We start from the raw sequence: 19,473 nt of genomic DNA on the forward strand, positions 1-19,473 counted from the left end.
CACTGCAATCTTCTGTGTGATTTCTTACAACTGCATACAACTCTGCAGTCATCTCAATGCAAATGTCTATGTTTAAAAAAAATTTAAAAAAAAATGTGACCACACCCTGCTGCCTGTGGGACCTTAGTTCCCTCATCAGGGATTGAATCTGCAACTACTGAAGCCTGAGTGCCTGGAGCCTGTGCCCCGCAACAAGGGGTCCTCACACTGCAAGGAAGAGGAGCCCCTGCTCACTGCAACTAGAGAAAGCCCAGGCAGCAAGGAAGACTCAGTGCAGCCAAAAATAAAAATTAAAAAAAAAAGATAACCAACAAAGACCTACTATGTAGCACAGGGAACTATATTCAATATCTTGTAATGATCTATAATGGAAAAGAATCTGAAAAAGAGTATATATATGTATAACTGGAAAAAGAGTTATAGATATATTCATACATACAAATGGACTTCCCTGTGGCTCACATGGTTAAGAATCCTCCTGCAATGCAGGAGACCTGAGTTTGATCCCTGGGTTGGGAAGTTGCCCTGGAGAAGGGAATGGCAACCCACTCCAGTATCCTTGCCTGGAGAATTCCATCCACAGAGGAGCTGGGCGGCATACAGTCCATGGTGTCGCAGAGTCAGACATGACTAAGCGACTAATTTAACTTTTAATACATCCAAATAACTGAATCACTTTGCTGTATACTGGAAACTAACACAACATTGTAAATTAACTGTACTTCAATTATTTAAAAAAAAAAAAAATAGAACCCTCAGAGCTGAAAGTGGGTTGGGTCCGACTTAGCACAGACTGCCCCCTGGCTATCAGTCTCCCCACAAACCTGCATGTTCAAGATTCCAAGTTCACAGAGGTACACAGGCCCAGCTTTTGGGCGTGGCACCCATTATCTGCTTCCTTCAGCCCTGGGTCTATCTCCTCTCACTCCCAGAGCTTCCCTGGGGCTGCTCACACCCGGCATGCAGTCCCAAGCCTTCTGGAGTCAACACAGCGCCTGGCCCACGGGGCGGCTCAGTGTGGATATAAGCCCGAGCCACCCAACGTGGTTGTTGATGGTGGCCCCGCAAGCCAGGCAGGTCCGCTGTTAAGCCAGCTCTCTGGGATCAGCTTTCGAACACACAAGAGGACAGTGGAAAAGTACTACGTATTTATACACTACTGTGTATAGATAGGACTTCCCCAGCAGCTCAGTGGTAAAGAATCCACCTGCCATGCTGGAGCCACAGGAGATGTGGGGTCCATCCCTGGGTCAGGAAGATCTCCTGGAGGAGGGCATGGCAACCCACTCCAGTGCTCTTGCCTGGGATATCCTATGGACAGAGGAACCTGGATGGCTATAGTTCATAGCGTCGAAAACAGTCGAACACGACTGAAGTGACTTAGCACACATACACGTGCCAGGGTTCAATCCCTGCTTCTCTGGGAACTAAGATCCCACAAGCCCCAAGGTACAACCAAAAAAAAAAAAAATAGGGCTTCCCTGGTGGCTCAGTGGTAAAGAATCTGCCTGCAATGCAGGAGACAGATTCGATCCCTGATCCAGGAAGATCCCACATGCCTCAGAGCAACTAAGCCTGTGCTCCACATCCCCTGAAGCAAGCCCTAGAGCCAGTGCTCCACAGGAGAAATCACCACAATGAGACGTCTACATACTCCAGCTAGAGAGTAGCCCCCACTCACCGCAAATGGAGAAAGCCCCAACAGCAAGGAAGACCCAGCACAGACAAAAATAAATAAAGAAATTAGTTTTTTAATGTCAGCTTTTTTTTTTTTTAAGATGACCAAAAAATATCTACTATACAGCGCAGGGTGCTCTACTCAATATTTGTAATAACCTGTAAGGGAAAAGAATCTTACAAAGCATGAAGACGTGCATATGTATAACTGAGTCACTTTGCTGTACATCTGAAGCTAACACAACATTTTAAATGAACTATCCTCCAATAAAACTTAAAACATGAGAAGGAAAGTAACAACCATTGGGATATCAGCTCCAAGAGGCCAGAGCCTGCTCGTTCTCGGTGCCTGCCATGCAGCAGATAATAAATATTTGCAAAATGAATGACTGAATGTTTACATCAGCCATTGGCCTATCAAAGAGACTTCTCTGCTGTGCATGGCATGTTGATGTTTTTCATTCACGGACCTCATGCTTGTTTGTTTAATAATTTTATTTATTTACTTTTGACTGTGCTGGGTCTTCCTTGCTGTGCAGGTTTTTGTTTTTTTTTTTTAGTTGCAGTGAGAGGGGGCTGCTCTCTAGTTGCAGTGCCTGGGATTCTCACTGCGGTGGCTTCTCTTGCTACAGAGTTCAGGCTCCAGGGCCCTCCGGCCTCAGTAGTTGTGGCACACAGGCTTAGCTGCCCCTCAACATGTGAAATCTTCCCAGACTGGGGATCAAACCCATGTCCGCTGCATTGGCAGGCAGATTGTCAACCACTGGACCACAAAGGAAGTCCTTCAGCATCTATTTTGTGCCAAGCATGGAATAGCAGTTGGGGATCCACTTAGTGAGTCAATGTACATTGACGCACAAGAGACACTATCAGGAATTTTGTGAATGGGCCATGATGGGAATATTTACACCCCAATAATTGGCAAATACTACAAATCAGGGTTTTAAATTACTTTTTCCAGGTTGTTCATTAACCAGCACACCATTGTATCTCATCATGGAGAACAAATTAGACATAAATCCCTGCTCTCATGGTGCTTATATCCTAGTGTGTCCTAGTGGCGAAAGCAGGAAACAAAGCAATTAAGTAAAATGTACAGTAAAATATGGGCTTCCTGGGTGGCTCAGTGGGAAGAGTCCACCTGCCAATGTGGGAGACATGGGTTTGACCCCTGGGTTGGAGAGATCCCCTGGAGGAGGGCATGGCAACCCACTCCAGTGTTCTTGCCTGGAGAATCCCCATGGACAGAGGAGCCTGGCTGGCTACAGTCCATGGGGTCGAAAAGAGTTGGACACGACTACAGTGAGTGTGAGCACACACACAGTAAAATATAGATACTGTGGAGAATAAATCAGGGGACTGGGTTAAGGACTGCAAAGGCTGAGGTAATTAAAACGCTCAGGTAGGCTTCCTGGAGGAAGTAACATTTGCGTGAAGGCACAAACACTTGCACTTGAGTGAAAGAGTGAACAAAGGTGTTTGGAGGAACACGTCTTCCAGGCAGAGGGCACAGCATACACAAAGGCCTTGGGGCAGGACTGTGTCTGGTGTGTTGGAGGAACAGTGGGGAGGCTGCGTTTCTGGAGCAGAGTGGGCGCGGGGGAGAGAGGGAGGAAAGGAAGGCTGGGAGAGGACGGGCGGGTCGTGCAGGGGCTTGAGGGCTGCAAGAGGACTCAGGCTTTTTACTCAGGAAGGTGGGAGCCCTGGAGGGCTGTGGGCAGAAGCGCTCACACGCTCCCTCTAGTGGCTGGTGCGGGGAAGACAGACTATGGTGGTGAGGGTGGGAGCTGTCGCTGGTGCTCACAGGCGCCCTCAGGTGGCTTCCTAGGGGAGGACAGAATGTGGGGGAATGGAGAGAGGCGGGGCGGGGGTGTCCAGGGTGGAGGCCCCTTTACTGGTCCAAGTGAGTGATGATGAGAACTGAACGCTGAGGGAGGCAGAGGAGGAAGTTAGTGGGTTTTTTTTTTTTTTGCCATTTCAAATAATGTGGAAACGAATGCTTCTTTTTTCACTTTTTTTTTTTTACTCTTAGTGTCAGTGAAATTCCTCAAAATGGATTTGCAGACTCAAAGATTCCTCATTTAATAGTTAAAAACACTTTTCAAATATTTAACGTTGAAATGCTGAAACATGGAGAATAGAAATTGCCCTCCTTTTCCCCACCACCTATTTTTCGAACAGTTTATAATGAAAACTTTCAAGTACACAGAAAAATTGAAAGACTTTTACAATGAATTGTCATATGCCTACTGTCCACTTTCTCAATGAACACTTTGCTACTTTTGCCCTATTCTGTATTTATCCATCCTTTTATCCATTCATCAGTATATCTCACTTTTTAAAGTGAAGTGAAGTCGTTCAGTCGTGCCCAACTCTTTGCGACCCCATGGATAGTAGCCTGCACCAAGCTCCTCCGTCCATGGGATTTTCAAGGCAAGAGTACTGGAGCGGGTTGCCATTTCCTTCTCCAGGGAATCTTCCCAACCCAGGGATTGAACCCAGGTCTCTCACATTGTAGACAGATGCTTTACCGTCTGAGCCACAAATTGTATACGTCACATCCATTAGGATGGCTACTATTAAAAACAAAATAACAGGATTTCCTGTTTGCTAAAAGTTTTATTTTCCTTTTAGGTTCAAAGGATTCCTTTAGAAAACAAACCACTTGTCAAACACACAATAAATAATTCCAATATTTAATAGAGGATTATTTGATTTAATTTCGAGATGCAGTCATTAAAAAAGGGAAATAGAGGGCTTTCCTGGTGGCTCAGTGGTAAAGAATCTGTCTGCCAATGCAGGGGACATGATTCAATCCCTGATCTTGGAAGATCCCACATGCCTCAGAGCAGCTAAACCTGTCCACCATAACTCTCTAGAGCCCAGGAACTGCAGCTACTGACGCTTGTGTGCCTAGAGCTCTGCAACAAGAGAAGTCATTGCAACAAGAAGCCTGACTACCACAACAAAGAGTAGTCCCTGCTCGCTGCAACTGGAGAAAGCCCACACAGCAACAGCAAAGACCCAGGGCAGCCAGAATTTAGAAAATAATTTTTTTTTTCAAAGAAAGGAAATAGAAACAATAGAGAAAAGTAACAGCACACACATCACCAGATTCGGCTGACCAACATCCAGACTTGAACAGCGTTAGGAAGTCCCTTGTTAACAGGATAGGTCCCAGGTGGGGTGTCCAACCAACTGGTAAGATTTCAAATTGCAGTTTCGGGCACACCCACTTCTAATCCCAGGCAGAAAATGATATCATCATCAGTTTGAGCGCAACAGTTTAGCTCCAGTTTTTCTTTGAACTTTTACAATGCTGTTTGTTTCACCTCGTGAGTCATAAGACTTCTTAAACCCCAGAGGGTTGACCAGATCCTCAGAAGCTTAAGAGATTCCAGGACTCACTTCCTTTCTTATCTGAAGTGCTGTCTGGCTTGCTGTGCTTGGAGGCAGGCACAGAATCCCAGCAGTGTCTAGGCAGGTCAGATGCAGGTCAGAGGCCTGCTCCCCTGCTTCTGAAGTCTGAACAGGACTTCCTCCATTTTAATTTCCCTAACACTTCCCTGGTGGTCCAGTGGTTGCAACTTTGCCTTCCAATTCAGAGGGTATGGGTTTGATTCCTGAGAAAGAAAGATGCCAGATGCCTCTTAGCCAAAAAAAAGAAAAGAAAAAGAAAAAGAAAGAAGAACCCAGAACATAAAATGGAAGCAATTATTGTAACAAATTCAATGAAGATTTTTAAAATGGTGTACATTAAAAAGAAACACAGAAAATAACAAGGGTTTCTATGAGAAAGTGGAAGAATTGGAATCCTTGTTTGTCGCTGGTGGGAACATAAGATGGTGCAGCTATAGACAACAGTTCAGCAGTTCCTCAAAGAGTTAAACATAGAACTACTATATGATCCAGAAATTCCACTCTTGGGTATATGCCCAGAAGACCTGAAAATAGGGAATCAAAGAGGTATACCTCTTTGTACACCAATGTTCATAGCAGCATTATTTACAATAGCCAAAAGGTGGAAACAATCCAAGTGTCCACTGATGGATGAATAGATAAACAAAATGTGGTCCACTCATGCAATAGGAAGGAAATTTTAAAAGGAAGGAAGTTCTGACACATGCTACAGTGTGGATGAACTCTGAGGATAACTATGCTCAGCAAAATAAACCAGGCACAAAAGGACAAATATTGTTTGATCCCACTTGCTAAGCTTCCAAGAGTAGTCAAATTCATACGGAGAAAATATGCTAGAGGTTACCAAGGTCTGAGGTCACTGTGAATAATGCTGTGATGAACATGGGTGTACAATTAGGGAGTCCCTGCTTTCAGTTCTCTCTAGGAGTGGAACTGTTGGATCACATGCAGGGGATCCTGGTTCGATTCCTGGATCAGGAAGATCTGTTGCAGAAAGGATAGGCTACCCACCCCAGTATTCTTGGGCTTCCCTGGTGGTTCAGGACAGTAAAGAATCTACCTGCAATGTGGGAGACTTGGGTTTGATCCCTGGAGAAGGGAACGGCTACCCATTTCAGTATTCTGGCCTGGACAATTCCACGGACAGAGGAGCCTGGCAGGCCATACAGTTCATGGGGTTGCAAAGAGACAAGAGACTGACAGGACTGGGCAACTTTCACTTTTTTATGCTAATTCTATGTTTACCTTTTTGAGGAACTACTCTTTTGGCATAATCCCTTACAAGCGCTCTTTCCTTTGCAGGCAGCATCCTGGAGACAAAGCGGTAAAATGAATGAAGTGATTGAATTCCAAGTCTATTTCATATTTCAGAAGTAGAGTTAACTGGATGGTTAGTATAGGGAGGTTAATAGTGCTTGCTCCTTGGAAGAAAAGCTGTAACAAACTTAGGCAGTATATTAAAAAGCAGAGACATTACTGACAAAGGTCAGTCTAGTCAAAGCTATGGTTTTTCCTGTGGTCATGTATAGATGTGAGAGTTGGATCATAAAGAAAGCTGAGCGCCGAAGAATTGATGCTTTTGAACTGCGGTGTTGGAGAAGACTCTTGAGAGTCCCTTGGACTGCAAGGAGATCAGTCCTGAATATTCATTGGAAGGACTGATGCTGAGGCTGAAGCTCCACTTCTTTGGCCAGCTGATGCAAAGAACTGACTCATTGGAAAAGACCTTGATGCTGGAAAAGACTGAAGGCAGGAGGAGAAGGGGATGACAGAGGATGAGATGGCTGGATGGCATCACTAAATGGACATGAGTTTGAGCAAGCTCTGGGAGCTGATGATGGACAGGGAAGCCTGGCGCCGCAGTCCATGGGGTCACAGAGTCCAGACAACTGAGTCACTGAACTCAGTGGATGGTTCATGGTGGCTCCATTCACTTCAGGTGTCAGAAACCTTGTGCTTATCCTGATCAGAACTCTCCCAAATGCCATATGCAGTCCAGCTGCAAATCCTGTTTGTTCCACCTTCAAAATTAACTCAGCATCTGAATACTTCTCTCTGCCTCCACGGTCCCTCCTGTCTGTTTTCTTTTTTGGCGGGGAGGAGCGCCATACAGCATGTGGGATCTTAGTTCCCTAACCAGGGAGCAAACCTGTGCCCCCTGCACTGGGAGAGTGTCTTAATCACTGGACCACCAGGGAAGTCCCATAAAGTGTTTGTTAAATGAATAAATAAATGAATGAATAAATGATTAGGTCAAGTCCGTTTTTTCATTCCTTCCTGTCTAGCATTTGGGCTTCCCTGGTGGCTCAGAGGTTAAAGAGTCTGCCTGCGATGCAGGAGACCCGGGTTTAATCCCTGGGTCGGGAAGATACTCTGGAGAAGGAAATGGCAACCCACTCCAGTACTCTTGCCTGGAAAATCCCATGGACGGAGGAGCCTGGTAGGCTGCAGTCCACGAGGTCACTAAGAGTCGGACACGACTGAGCGACTTCACTTTGACTTTTCACTTTCATGCATTGGAGAAGGGAATAGCAACCCACTCCAGTATTCTTGCCTGGAGAATCCCAGGGACGGGGAAGCCTGGTGGGCTTCCGTCTATGGGGTCGTACAGAGTCGGACACGACTGAAGCTACTTGCAGCAGCAGCAGCAGCAGCAGCAGCAGCAGCAGCAGCAGCAGCAGCAGCAGCAGCAGCAGCAGCAGCAGCAGCAGCAGCAGCAGCAGCAGCAGCAGCAGCAGCAGCAGCAGCAGCAGCAGCAGCAGCAGCAGCAGCAGCAGCAGCAGCAGCAGCAGCAGCATTATTTACCTCGTCCATTGGTCACGCCCCTGAGACTTGACCACGCCCCAGGAACACTAAGCAAGCTGCGTCGCTTGCCGACCCCACCTCTCGGCTGAATCGGGACAAACCATTTCCATTCGTCGTATCGGGATTGGGTGGGGAGGCCGGAGAGAAAATCTCTTATGTGGAAAGGATGGAAGCTGCCCTTCCGTTTCCCCGAGAAGTGCCCGTAGATTCCTCCTGGTGTGTGAGTGTGAGCTATGGCCCCGTTGCTGACTCGCGCTTGCGGGCCCACTCGTGCTGCGGAGCCTTAGATTGGATCCTCCCCCGGGGCTGCGTTGGTGCCGGCCGGCCTGGTCACGTGGGCGGCAAGATGGCGGCCCCCGGAGCGCTGTAGCAGTGTGGCGGTCGGCGAAGTGTTGGTGGCAGCAGACGCGGAGCGGGCGGGTTCGGTAGGTCACTGGGGTGTTCTGGCGGCGAGGGGGACGGGGAGGACGCCTCACTGGGGTCTCGGCCCTAAGATTCTTTCGCTGGGAAGTAGAAAGGCCTCCCTTCTGAGAGGTCCCGGCGAACTGTTTCGCTCCGGTTCTGCAGGCCCTGTCTCCGGGGATGCGCGCAGTGAGCAGTCAGCACGCGGGGCGCGGGGAAGGTCCCGTGTTGGGTGACCTCTTTCTCGGGGTTCTGGGAGAACCAAACTGTGAAGGATCAGGTACTGGGGGACACACGTAAACGGATCTTATTGTTCAGTCGCTCAGTTGTGTCTGACACAGGCTGCCCCATGGATTGCAGCATGTCAGCCTTTCCTTCACCATCTCCCGGAGTTCGCTCAAACTCACGTCCATTGAGTCAATGATGCCATGAGACATCAGTTCCTGGGAGTCTCCTCCAGGGAGCTTTGGGGAGCCGGTCGTCGCTGGGGGGTCCTGGGAGCAGCCCCGAGTGATGCCGTGTCGGGGCGACCTGCCTCTTAGCGGCAGCGGGGGCGGGGGTTTAGTTATCAGAGGTCGTTTTGTTGGGAATTGGTTTAGAGGAAGCGGATTTCGGGAATTCCGAACTTCCCTTTTCCATCCCTTACTCACTCTTCACTGAAGTCTGTCTCTGAGACACACCTTCGCAGGGGCGAGCGGATTCCCCGTGCTTTGGTTGGGGACTGATCTCTGCAACCCTACGTTCACAGCCTTGTCCCCCTTCCCACTGAAAAAATGGACGTAGAAGTATGAGTAGTGGGCGTACAGGTGGCCAGGTGTACCCGGGACACACACACCTTACCCTCCTGAGCACAGAAGTGGACGTTGGGCTACATGCAGAAGTAACTTAACAGCAGCTCTGTTTTTATCAAATGCATAGTAAGTACCAGCGGTGGTATTAAGTGCTCTGTGGGCGTAATTCCACTGGCAGCAACTCAGTGAGTTCCCTGTGCCCCTTACACCCGTTTTACAGATGATACAGATTTATACTGTGTATAAGGCACTCAGTACCCTGCCTGGCAGGCAGTGGATAATCAGTTCATTCAACACTTAAGTGCTTGCTGCTGTGGTGAGGACACTGTGCTAGGCCTTGGAGACACAGCAAGAAACAAAACAGCGTTTCTCCTTTGTGTCTTGAAGGAGGCCCTGCACAGACTGGGAGTCAGGAGTCCTGGCTTGGCTGTGTGACCCCAGACAGGTCACAGCTCATCTGTTGTAGAACAATGAGTCGAATCTGGATGGTCCCTAATGAGCTTGCTCACGCCTGGCTTCTGCAGTTTCTGATGGTCCCTCTTTTGTGTTTATTTATATATTCATTTATTCATTTGGCTGCGCCGAATCTTAGTTCTGGTGTAAGGGATCTAGTTCCCTGGCCAGGGTTAAAAGCCAGACCCTGCGTTGGGAGCTCAGAAACTTAGCCACCGGGCCACCAGGGAAGTCCCTGATGATCTCTGTTTTGAGTGCCACCTCCTTTGATAGTCACCTGTGCTCAGACAACTGCCCCTCCGTTATTAGACCAGGTTGGCCCTCCTGACTGCTGGGAGCCACAGCCTGCTCGTAAGCTTCACGAAGCGTCCTCACTGGTCTGGAGGGTGAAGACCAGCCTCAGCTGCGTCCTTTCACTTTAGTCCTTCCTTTCAACCCTGAGTTTGTGGTTTAGACCTTGACCCTCAGCCCAGCTGCCGGGATCTCTAACTCTTCACTGGGTTCCTAGGCAAGTGCTTCACCTCTCTGCTTGGTGGCCCCTCCTGTAAAACACTGACGACCATGGTGCTTGTCTCAAGGGTCATGGAGAGGATGGAGCGAGTTTAGGAATGTAAGGGCTTAGAATACATGGCTGGCACGTAGCACAGCCTGTGTAAATGTCAGTTGCTATTATTGTTATGGTCATTGTTCTTTTTAAATTTTTTTTTAAAGTTTTTTTTTTTAATGTAGATAATTTTTAAAGTCTTTGTTGAATTTGTTACAATATTGCTTCTGTTTTATGTCTTGGTGTTTTGGCCACAAGGCATGTGGGATCTCAACTTTCCAACTAGGGGCGGAACCTGCACCCTGTGCGTTGGAAGGTGAATTTTTAACCACGGGACAGCCAGGGTAGTCCCTTCTTTTTCTTTCTTTTTTTTAAAAAATTTATTATTAATTTTTTGGCTGTGCTGGGTCTTCGTTGCTGCGTGAAGGCTCTCTCTAGTTGCGGTGTGGGGGCTTCTCATTGCAATGGCTTCTCTTGTTGTGGAGCACAGGCTCTAGGGCGCTTGTGGGTTTCAGTCCGGCAGCATTCTGGCTCAACGACTGTGGCTCGCAGGCTTACCGGACCATGGATCACATCAGCGTCCCTTGCACTGGCAGGCAGATTCTTAACCGCTGGACCGCCAGGGAAGTCTGTGGTCATTGTTCTTATTAAGGAATTGTGTGCTGGGTGTACAGGGGTGACTAGCACTCAGTCCCTGCCTTCAGAGTTTTAGCAACTGAACAACAACAATAATGTAGGCTCTTAGCTCCCCGACCACGGATGGAACCTGCGTCCCCTGCACTGGAAGGAGGATTCTTAACCACTAGACCACCAGGGACGTCCTCAGCAGCTCTAAACAGTAGTAACACTGATTTTCAGTTCTGTGGGTCAGGGGTCCGGGCCTGGTTTAGCTGGGTGGCTGTGGCTCTGATCGCTTGTGAGGCTGCGTGCAGACCGTGGCTGGGCTACGACATCTGAGGGCTGGACCGGGGCCGGGGGAGCTGCTCTCAAGCCACCGTTCTTCTCACTTGGCTGTTGGTGGGAGGCTTCAGTTTCTCCACCATGTGGGCCCCTGGAGCCACAAGGAGGAAGCCACAGGGTCCTTATGACCCTCCCAGGTCACACTGCCATTTCTCCCATATTCACCCGAGTCAGCCCTATTCGCTGGGGTGTGGCGTGAGGTCCACACAGTCCACAGATACCAGGAGGTGAGAGTCCCCGAAGGCCGTATTGGGGACCAGTCTCCACAGCCCCTCTGGCTGCTGTGTGGCGAGCAGACGAGTAGAGTTCATTGATGAGGTGGATAGAGGCCACAGGCCCAGAGAGAAAAGTGCCTTAGGGAAGGCCACACAGCAGGTAGGCAGGGCTGGACCCAGGCACCCAGGCTGTTCAGCAGTTTGGAAACCACCCCGCTGAGGTGCTAACTCTGAGATGAACAAGTCAGCTAGCAGCAAATGGCACCTTTAACCTGGCATCTCGGTTTCCCCTCCCAGCAGGTTCTCAAGCTGAGAGTCCCCTGGTTTAGCCCCAAGTGGGGAGGAAGGCGGCATCACCATGGTGACGGAGCAGGAGGTGGAGGCAGTGGGGCAGACGCTGGTTGACCCCCAGCAGCCCCTGCAGGCCCGCTTCCGGGCACTGTTCACACTGCGTGGGCTCGGGGGTCCAGTGGCCATCTCCTGGATCAGCCAGGCCTTTGATGATGACTCAGCCCTGCTCAAGCATGAGCTGGCCTACTGCCTGGGCCAAATGCAGGACCGGCGGGCCATCCCTGTGCTGCTGGACGTGCTGCGGGACACCCGCCAGGAGCCCATGGTGCGCCATGAGGCAGGTGAGCAGACGGGGTGCGGGCTGTACCTGGCGAGCGCTGGAAGGGGTGGGTGGTGAATGCCTTCGACTATCTCTGCCCCATGTCTCAGCTCTGCTGCCAAAGCACGGGAGCCAGGTAAATCCCAGGTAATGGATGGGTGTTGCCTCGAGCCAGTCCAGCTTTATGGGCCCTGAGATGTGAATTTCATGAGTCGTAAATCGTGATCCCTTTTTGGTTTTATTTTTTTGGTCGCTCCATGTGGCGTGTGGCATCTTAGGTCTTTCACCAGGGATTGAACCCGCACCTGTTGCATTGGAAGCTGAGTCTTTACCACTGGACCACCGGAAGTCCCTGTCTCTTTGATTAAAAGAAAATACACAGACAATGCGGGAGACCTGGGTTTGATCCCTGAGTCGGGAAGATCCCCTGGGGAAGGAAATGACAACCCATCCCAGTATTCTTGCCTGGAGAATCCCATGAACAGGGGAGCCTGGCGGGCTACAGTCCATGGGGTTGCCAAGAGTTGGACACAACTGAGTGACTAAAAAAAAAACAGTTAAAAATGGAAATACTGTTCTTTGCTCATACGAACACAGGCAGTGGCCATAGCCAGCCAACCCAAGGTTACTCAGTCACTTCACTTCCTGGACAGTTTTTTTTTTTTTTTTTAATGGCCACTCCAGATGGCTTGTGGGATCTTAGTTCCTCAACCAGGGATCAAACCTGTGCCCTCTGCAGCAAAAGCATAGAGTCCTAACTGCTGGACTGCCAGGGAATTCCCTGGACAAATGTTCATGGACCATCTACTGTGGGCCAGGTGCTATTCTCGCAAGAGACTCAGATAGCCAGTGAGGGGTTGTGGTTCCATTTATGATTGTTCTTGGTCCTTTTGAATATTCCCTGAGGTAATCTCCAGCTTTGTCAGGCTGCCTCGGACTCCTCTCAGGATCCCAACCATGGACTCCTCTGGGAGCTCTCCTTACAGAGAAATATTCGAGCCCAAACCTCAATTTTGTGTGTGTGATTTTCTGGAATACCCAGTCATGTTATGGTGCAAACGCTTACCTAAGTGTCAAGGAGGAAAATAAAGCCTGGGAAGGGGTGCCAGAGGTGTTGCCTTTTTTTTTTTTTTTTTGGCCTTTCCATGGGACATGTGGGATCCTAGTTCCCTGACCAGGGATTGAACCTGCACCCCGTGCATTTGAAACTTGGAATCTCAACCACTGAACCACCAGGGAAGTCCAGCATTGCTGTTTTTAATTGCTGGACAGAGATCCGAGTGGAGTAAGGGAGTAATCTAGGTAGTTGTCTGGGGAAAGGGGTTCTGGGCAGTGCGAAGGCCCTGAGGCAGGATGGTGCCTGTCTGCTGACCCTCCTTGCCCACATCACAGCTTAGAAACCTCCTCCAGGTTTTCGGGGCTCTCCGTGATGGACTCGACTTAGTGGACTGTTCTTGGCTCTCGCCACCCATGTCCCCAAGTTGTAAGGACACACTGCATCTCCCCTCTGGGCCATGAGCTCTAGGGGTGTGGGCCAGTGTGGAGTCAGCCAGGTTCCAGCAAAGTCTGATTTCTGGGGAAGGGACACTCACTGGTGCAGATTCATTCAGGAATGGACTGGTCTCTGCTCCAAAACTCGTGGCTGGGTGGCCCACCCACAGGACACAGGCAGGGGCGGTGAGGGGGAAGGCATCTGGGGTGTTTCCTAACCAGCCAATGTATGCTCTCTGCCCTGTTCTTCTCAGGGGAGGCCCTGGGGGCCATTGGGGACCCAGAGGTCCTGGAGATCCTGAAGCAGTACTCTACTGACCCTGTTGTTGAGGTAACACATCGACACCCCATCCCCACCCCATCTCGGGTCCAGAAACTGACCTCAGACCCTGTGTCTGGTTGCCAGGGTGACCACCTGGCCCAGGGATGCCAAGAGGGGCTGCAGTCAAGATGGACGCCAGCCACTGCCCCTATGGGCAAAACTGAACTCTTCATACTTTTTAAAAAGTGAACTCTTGATTCACATGTAACACCCACCCTGCTCCACTGGTGCTGGCCCAGCCCCCACTCGCCTCTCTCCTAGCCTCCCACGGGCAGTCCCTCCATCGTGTAGATCTCCCAACCCACCCACCTCTCCACCTCCACCCAGCGTCATCCAGTCTCTCCCTGCCGCTGTCCCTATTTTTTCTTTAAACAACAGCTTTATTGAGATGCGTCACATATCAGAAAACCCACTCCCTGAAAGTGGTCATTTGGATGGTTTTTAGTACATCCATGGGCTTCCCTTGTGGCTCAGCTGGTAAAGAATCCACCTGCAATGTGGGAGACTTGGGTTTGAACCCTGGGTTGGAACGATCCCCTGGAGAAGGGAAAAGCTACCCACTCTAGTATTCTGGCCTGGAGAATTTCACTGGACTATGTAGTCCGTGGCGTCTCAGAGAGTCGGACACGATTGAGCGACTTTGACTTTGACTTCGTATATGCGTAGAGTTATAAAACTATCACCACTGTCTGATTCCCAGAACAGTCCATCCCCCAAAAAGGAAGCCCCATCCCCATCAGCAGTCACTCCTCCATTCCTTGCCCCAGCCCCTGACCACCAGGAACCCACTCTGTGTCTGGGATCTGCCTGATCCCATCAGTGGAGTCACACCCTGTGTGTCCTGCTGTGTCTGCGTCTCTTACTGAGCACCTGTTCTCAGGGTCCATCCGTGTGGTAGCAGGTGTCTGGGTTTCTCTCCTTTTCAGGGCTGAGTGATGCTCCTGTGTGTGGAGGGATCATTTACTTATCCATCATCTATTAACCTATTCTGTGCCTCAGGACTCATGGTTTGTCATCACCTTTAGGACAGCAGTCTTAAGCAGTCTGGCCTCCTCAGGCCTGGCCTCAGGCCATGTCTGTTGCTAGCTCCCCCTGACGGTCCTGCCTCGGGGCCTTTGCTCTGGCTGATCCCACCTGATGCCTTTCTCACTGGTCACCTCGGAGTGACTCCTCCTGACCCACTGTTCCCCTGTCACTCCCTGATCACAGCAGTCCCTGCCGGTTGTTTCCAGCCTGGAAGGATCAATTAGTCCAGAGTCTGTGGGCTCTGTCCCTGCTAAATCGGGAGCCCTGGGGGCTGGAGGGGGACCTGGCATGTCCACTCCCTTCCCTTCCATCCCCAGCGGCCGCCTGTGTGCCCCTCTCCCTGCAGGTGGCCGAGACATGCCAGCTGGCTGTCCGGCGGCTGGAGTGGCTGCAGCAGCAGAGTGGGGAGTCAGTGGTCCGGGGGCCCTACCTCTCTGTGGACCCGGCCCCGCCCGCTGAGGAGCATGACCTGGGGCAGCTGCGGGAGGCGCTGCTGGACGAGACCCGGCCACTCTTCGACCGATACCGAGCCATGTTCGCCCTGCGCGACGCTGGAGGCAAGGAGGCCGCCCTGGCGCTGGCCGAAGGTGAGGAGGGCCTTCGGGGGTGGGGGTCGGGGTCGGGGCCCCTTGGCCCCCGTGGCCATATTTGTTGCACAGAGCTGCGTAGCATCCTGGACAGGTGCATCCTGGGGCAGATACTCTTATTGCCCCCACTTCTCCGTGGTGGGAGCCTAGGCCCAGAGAGGCAGAGGGACTTGTCCAAGGTCACACAGCAGTCTCAGCTGCAGAGTTTGGGTTTGACCCCAGGGGCCCCCATTACTGTTGCTGGTGGCATTTTCTTCTCAGCTCTGCAGAGAGCCCTGTGCAGGTCTGAGGGGCTGTGGCTCATCCAGCAGAAAAGGAGAGGAGGGGCTTCTGGGAATCCTGGGGGCCCTTACTCCCCTCCCCAACTCCTGAGGTGGCTGCTTCTGGTCCACAGAGCGCTCAGAGCCCCTTTGCCTTCCTGGAGCTTCCTGTCTAGCCAGGGAGATGCTGGGACATCACCGCCACATGGACCTGGGGTGGGAGCGCAGAGAGGGCAGGTGTGGGTTTGTCCTGGGTGGTTGCCTGGAGCAGCAGCTGCACAGTCAGGCGGGCTGGCCTCGAATCCCAGGTCTGCCTCCAGAGGACATCAGGTCACAGGCAGGTCACTCCTGGGCCCGAGGCTGGGGCCCTAGCAGGAGAAATCTGGCCCCTCTGTTCGGCTGTGCTGGTGAAAAGCCTGGGACTCTGCCTGTCAGGGTCACTAAGACTCTATGGAGTGTGGGGATCACGCAGGAAACGACCCAGAAGCACAAACGTATAAGACGCCTGCAGATCGAAGTGGCAGTGTGGGCACAACACGGAGCCGGGGTGCAGGGGGACAGGACGGGAAGGAGGCGGCCATGCCCAGTCTGGCCTCCGGGGAGAGGGGAGGGAGGGGCGGGTTTCCAGAGCCCGATGGGCCCACCCTGCTTCCCCAGTCCCTCTGGTGGCGTAGGGTCCCACCTCTGAACTCCGTGACTGGCGGTGGGGATGTTGGGGAGTGCTCCCAGATACGGGAAACCCCTTTCGACCCCTCTCGGTCCCTCTGTCCCCCGGTGCCCCGCCCCCTCCTCGCTCTGTGGTGACCCCAGCCTTCTTCCCCTGTAGGCCTGCGCTGCGGCAGCGCCCTCTTCCGCCATGAGATCGGCTACGTTCTGGGCCAGATGCAGCACGAGGCGGCAGTGCCCCAACTGGCGGCGGCCCTGGCACAGCCCACTGAGAACCCCATGGTACGACACGAGTGCGCCGAGGCCCTGGGGGCCATCGCCCGGCCTGCCTGCCTGGCTGCCCTGCGAGCCCACGTGGCCGACCCCGAGCGTGTGGTGCGGGAGAGCTGCGAGGTGGCCCTGGACATGTATGAGTACGAGACGGGGTCTACCTTCCAGTATGCGGACGGGCTGGAGCGGCTGCGCTCACCCCTCTCCTAGGGCCTTCGCGGGGGGTCTCCCTTTTGGACTCGGTGCATAAACCATGCTGGAGTGAATCGGATCTTGCTTCCCTGTCTTCCGGCCCCTTTTGCATCTTGATCGCAGGCTCCTGGGGGCCATGCTGAAGTCACTTCTGCCACTGAGTACGAGGGGAGGAGGACCGAGGGGTTGTGGGAACAAAGCTGCGTCTGGGGGAGTCGGGGGGCAGTGGCCCCGCTTCTCTAGGAATGAAAGGGCGCGGGGAAGGCACTGTGGGGAAACCCAGGCCCCCAGGGTTGGGGGTGTTGGAGCTTTCCTTTGTGGGGTGGGGTGGCCTGGAGCTAAGGGCTTAGGGAGGGCAAGCAGATCCCAGGGACACAGCCTAGATGGACTATTAAATTATTTTTGCCAAGTGATGACTCTCAGAGTGTGTTGGGGGCAGCAGAGGTGAGGGGTGGCAGCTCTAAAGGAACATCTTAAGTGTGGGGGACAAAGGCGTGTAGAGAGCTCAGCTCTGGCGTCTTCCCTGCCCCAGAGACTGTGTGACCAACCACAAGCCAGTGCTCGTTTCACCATCAATTTCCAGGAATAAAATCTGCCCAGCCAGTTCCCCTCAAGTCAGACTCATCCTCACCCAGCCTGTATTGGAGACATAAGGGAACGGGTTTTGTGGTATGGCTAAGAGCTCGGGCTATGAGTTCCCATCCCACCTCCATCCCCTACTTCCTCCACCTGCAGTCTCTAGCAGCCCATTTACCGCTTTGTAAAATGAGTGTTAACAAGATAATTCATTTCATGTGTGACACATTTTCACACCAAGAAATTCTCAGTTTCTACACTGGCATCAGCTGGGTGTCTTACAACTCAGTTCAGTGCTGACACCATCTGCCCAGAGTAAGTGCAGACCTTGCAGGTTCAGGGGTCAGACCTGCAGAGTTGCCCCACTTCAGACGCTGGTCTCGAGTCTGGACCTCCCATACTTCTGATCGACTGGTTATAATTTGGGGCTCCCACCACCCCCTCAAGTCAGGAAAACAATTTACTTACCTATTTATCATAAAGGAGGCAAATGAACAGCCAGATGAAGAGGGGCAAGTCCAGGAGGGTCTCCAGCACAGGAGCATCTGTCCTCGTGGAGTTTGGGGCAGATGCTTTCATCCGCTCGGAAGCTCTCCAAGCCCCTTCCGGTAGGGTTTTCAACATGGGCACGGTCTGTTAAATCATTTGCCATTGGCAATTAGCTCAGTTCCCAGCCCCTCTACCCTGGGTATACTCAGTTGTGTCTCAGTCGTACCCGACTCTGCGACCCCGTGGACTGTGGCCTGCCAGGCGCCTTTGTCCATGGAATTCTCCAGGCAAAAATACTGGAGTGGGTTACCATGCTCTCCTCCCAGGCATCTTGACCCAGGGATCAAACCCGGGTCTCTTGCACTGGAGGCAGATTCTTTACCATCTGAGCCACCCCGAAGCCCTCTCCCTGGGCTTCACAGGTTCTTGGGAGCTCTGAGTCAGGTGCCAGGATGAAGAACAAACATTTCCTGTCATCCTGCAGCATCACTCTCGGGTGCTGGCTGCGAGCCCCCTCCCCTATTTTTCCCCAGGGCCCCAGCCCGTCTCGTCAACTTGGCCCTGTGGCATATGGGATCTTAGTACCTTGACCAGGGATCAAACTCACGGCCCCCACATTGCAAGGCAAATTCCCAACCTCTGGACCACCAGGGAAGTCCCTGTAATTTAAGAGCAGAAAAACAACCACCATCACACACAGTCCTGACCCCATGCCTTCCAGCTCTCGCCTCCATAAGCCCTAGGAGGTTGTCAGCCCCTTGCCAGCTGGTTTTCTCCCAAACCGGCTCCAACTAGGACTGCCCCTCAAGTCCCCAGAACTGTCCTTGCCCACAGATGACCTGTGAGTGTGTGCTAGGTCCCTTCATCATGTCCGAGTATGTGCGACCCTATGGACTGTAGCCTTCCAGGCTTCTTTGTCCATGAGGATTCTCCAGGCAAGAACACCAGAATGGGTTGCCATGCCCTCCTCCAGGAGATCTTCCTGACCCAGGGACTGAACCCAGGTCTCCTGCAGCTCCTGCTCTGCAGGCGGATTCTCTACTGCTGAGCCACTAGGGAAGCCTACAGTGTGGCCTCCCTGTGTCCAAATCTGGTTGTCACATCACAGTCTGCACTCTCCCCCACGGGGCAGCCTCTGACTGCCCAGCCCCTCTGCTCCTGGGAATTTCTCAGGGACCCCGCCTCTGGTGCGCCTTCATCTCCCCTTCCTATCCTTCATTGGCCCAGGGCTGGGTCCTCAAGCCCCACCCACATCCTAGCCAGGCAGCCTCATCCACTGCTGCTGCTGCTGCTGCTGCTGCTGCTGCTAAATCACTTCAGCCATGTCCGACTCTGTGCGTCGCCATAGACGGCAGCCCACCAGGCTCCCCCGTCCCTGGGATTCTCCAGGCAAGAACACTGGAGTGGGATGCCATTTCCTTCTCCAGTGCATGAAAGTGAAAAATGAAAGTGAAGTCGCTCAGTCATGTCCGACTCAGCGACCCCATGGACGGCAGCCATCCACTATTGGGGCTTAAATCCCATCTATGCTTCAATGATACCCACCGTCCTGACTCCAGCCATTGGGTGGGGGTGGGGGAACGTCCTTGGAGCTCTTGACTCAGGGTCCAGTCTGCTGCTGCTGCTGCTAAGTCGCTTCAGTCGTGTCCGACTCTGTGCGACCCCATAGACGGCAGCCCACCAGGCTCCTCCGTCCATGGGATTTGCCAGGAAAGAG

The 19,473-nt window shown here is 52.1% G+C and overlaps 1 protein-coding gene across 2 annotated transcripts; it reads left to right on the top strand.

Moving 5' to 3' along the window:
• The first annotated feature begins 7,163 nt into the window (after positions 1 to 7,163).
• DOHH (deoxyhypusine hydroxylase) lies at positions 7,164 to 17,100 on the top strand. Of its 2 annotated transcripts, none has more exons than XM_069591456.1 (5): positions 7,164 to 8,327; positions 11,568 to 11,899; positions 13,623 to 13,699; positions 15,063 to 15,303; positions 16,390 to 17,100. In XM_069591456.1, exons 2-5 carry the CDS (start codon positions 11,626 to 11,628, stop codon positions 16,707 to 16,709), a joined length of 912 nt encoding a protein of 303 aa, XP_069447557.1. In that variant the 5' UTR covers positions 7,164 to 8,327; positions 11,568 to 11,625; the 3' UTR covers positions 16,710 to 17,100. The 2 variants fall into 2 exon arrangements, with proteins under 2 accessions (XP_069447557.1, XP_069447556.1); XM_069591455.1 differs by having other exon boundaries at positions 7,943 to 8,327; positions 11,565 to 11,899.
• The last annotated feature ends 2,373 nt before the right edge of the window (positions 17,101 to 19,473 follow it).

Source organism: Ovis canadensis, chromosome 5, assembly GCF_042477335.2.
Source record: "Ovis canadensis isolate MfBH-ARS-UI-01 breed Bighorn chromosome 5, ARS-UI_OviCan_v2, whole genome shotgun sequence".
Lineage (NCBI taxonomy): Eukaryota > Metazoa > Chordata > Mammalia > Artiodactyla > Bovidae > Ovis > Ovis canadensis.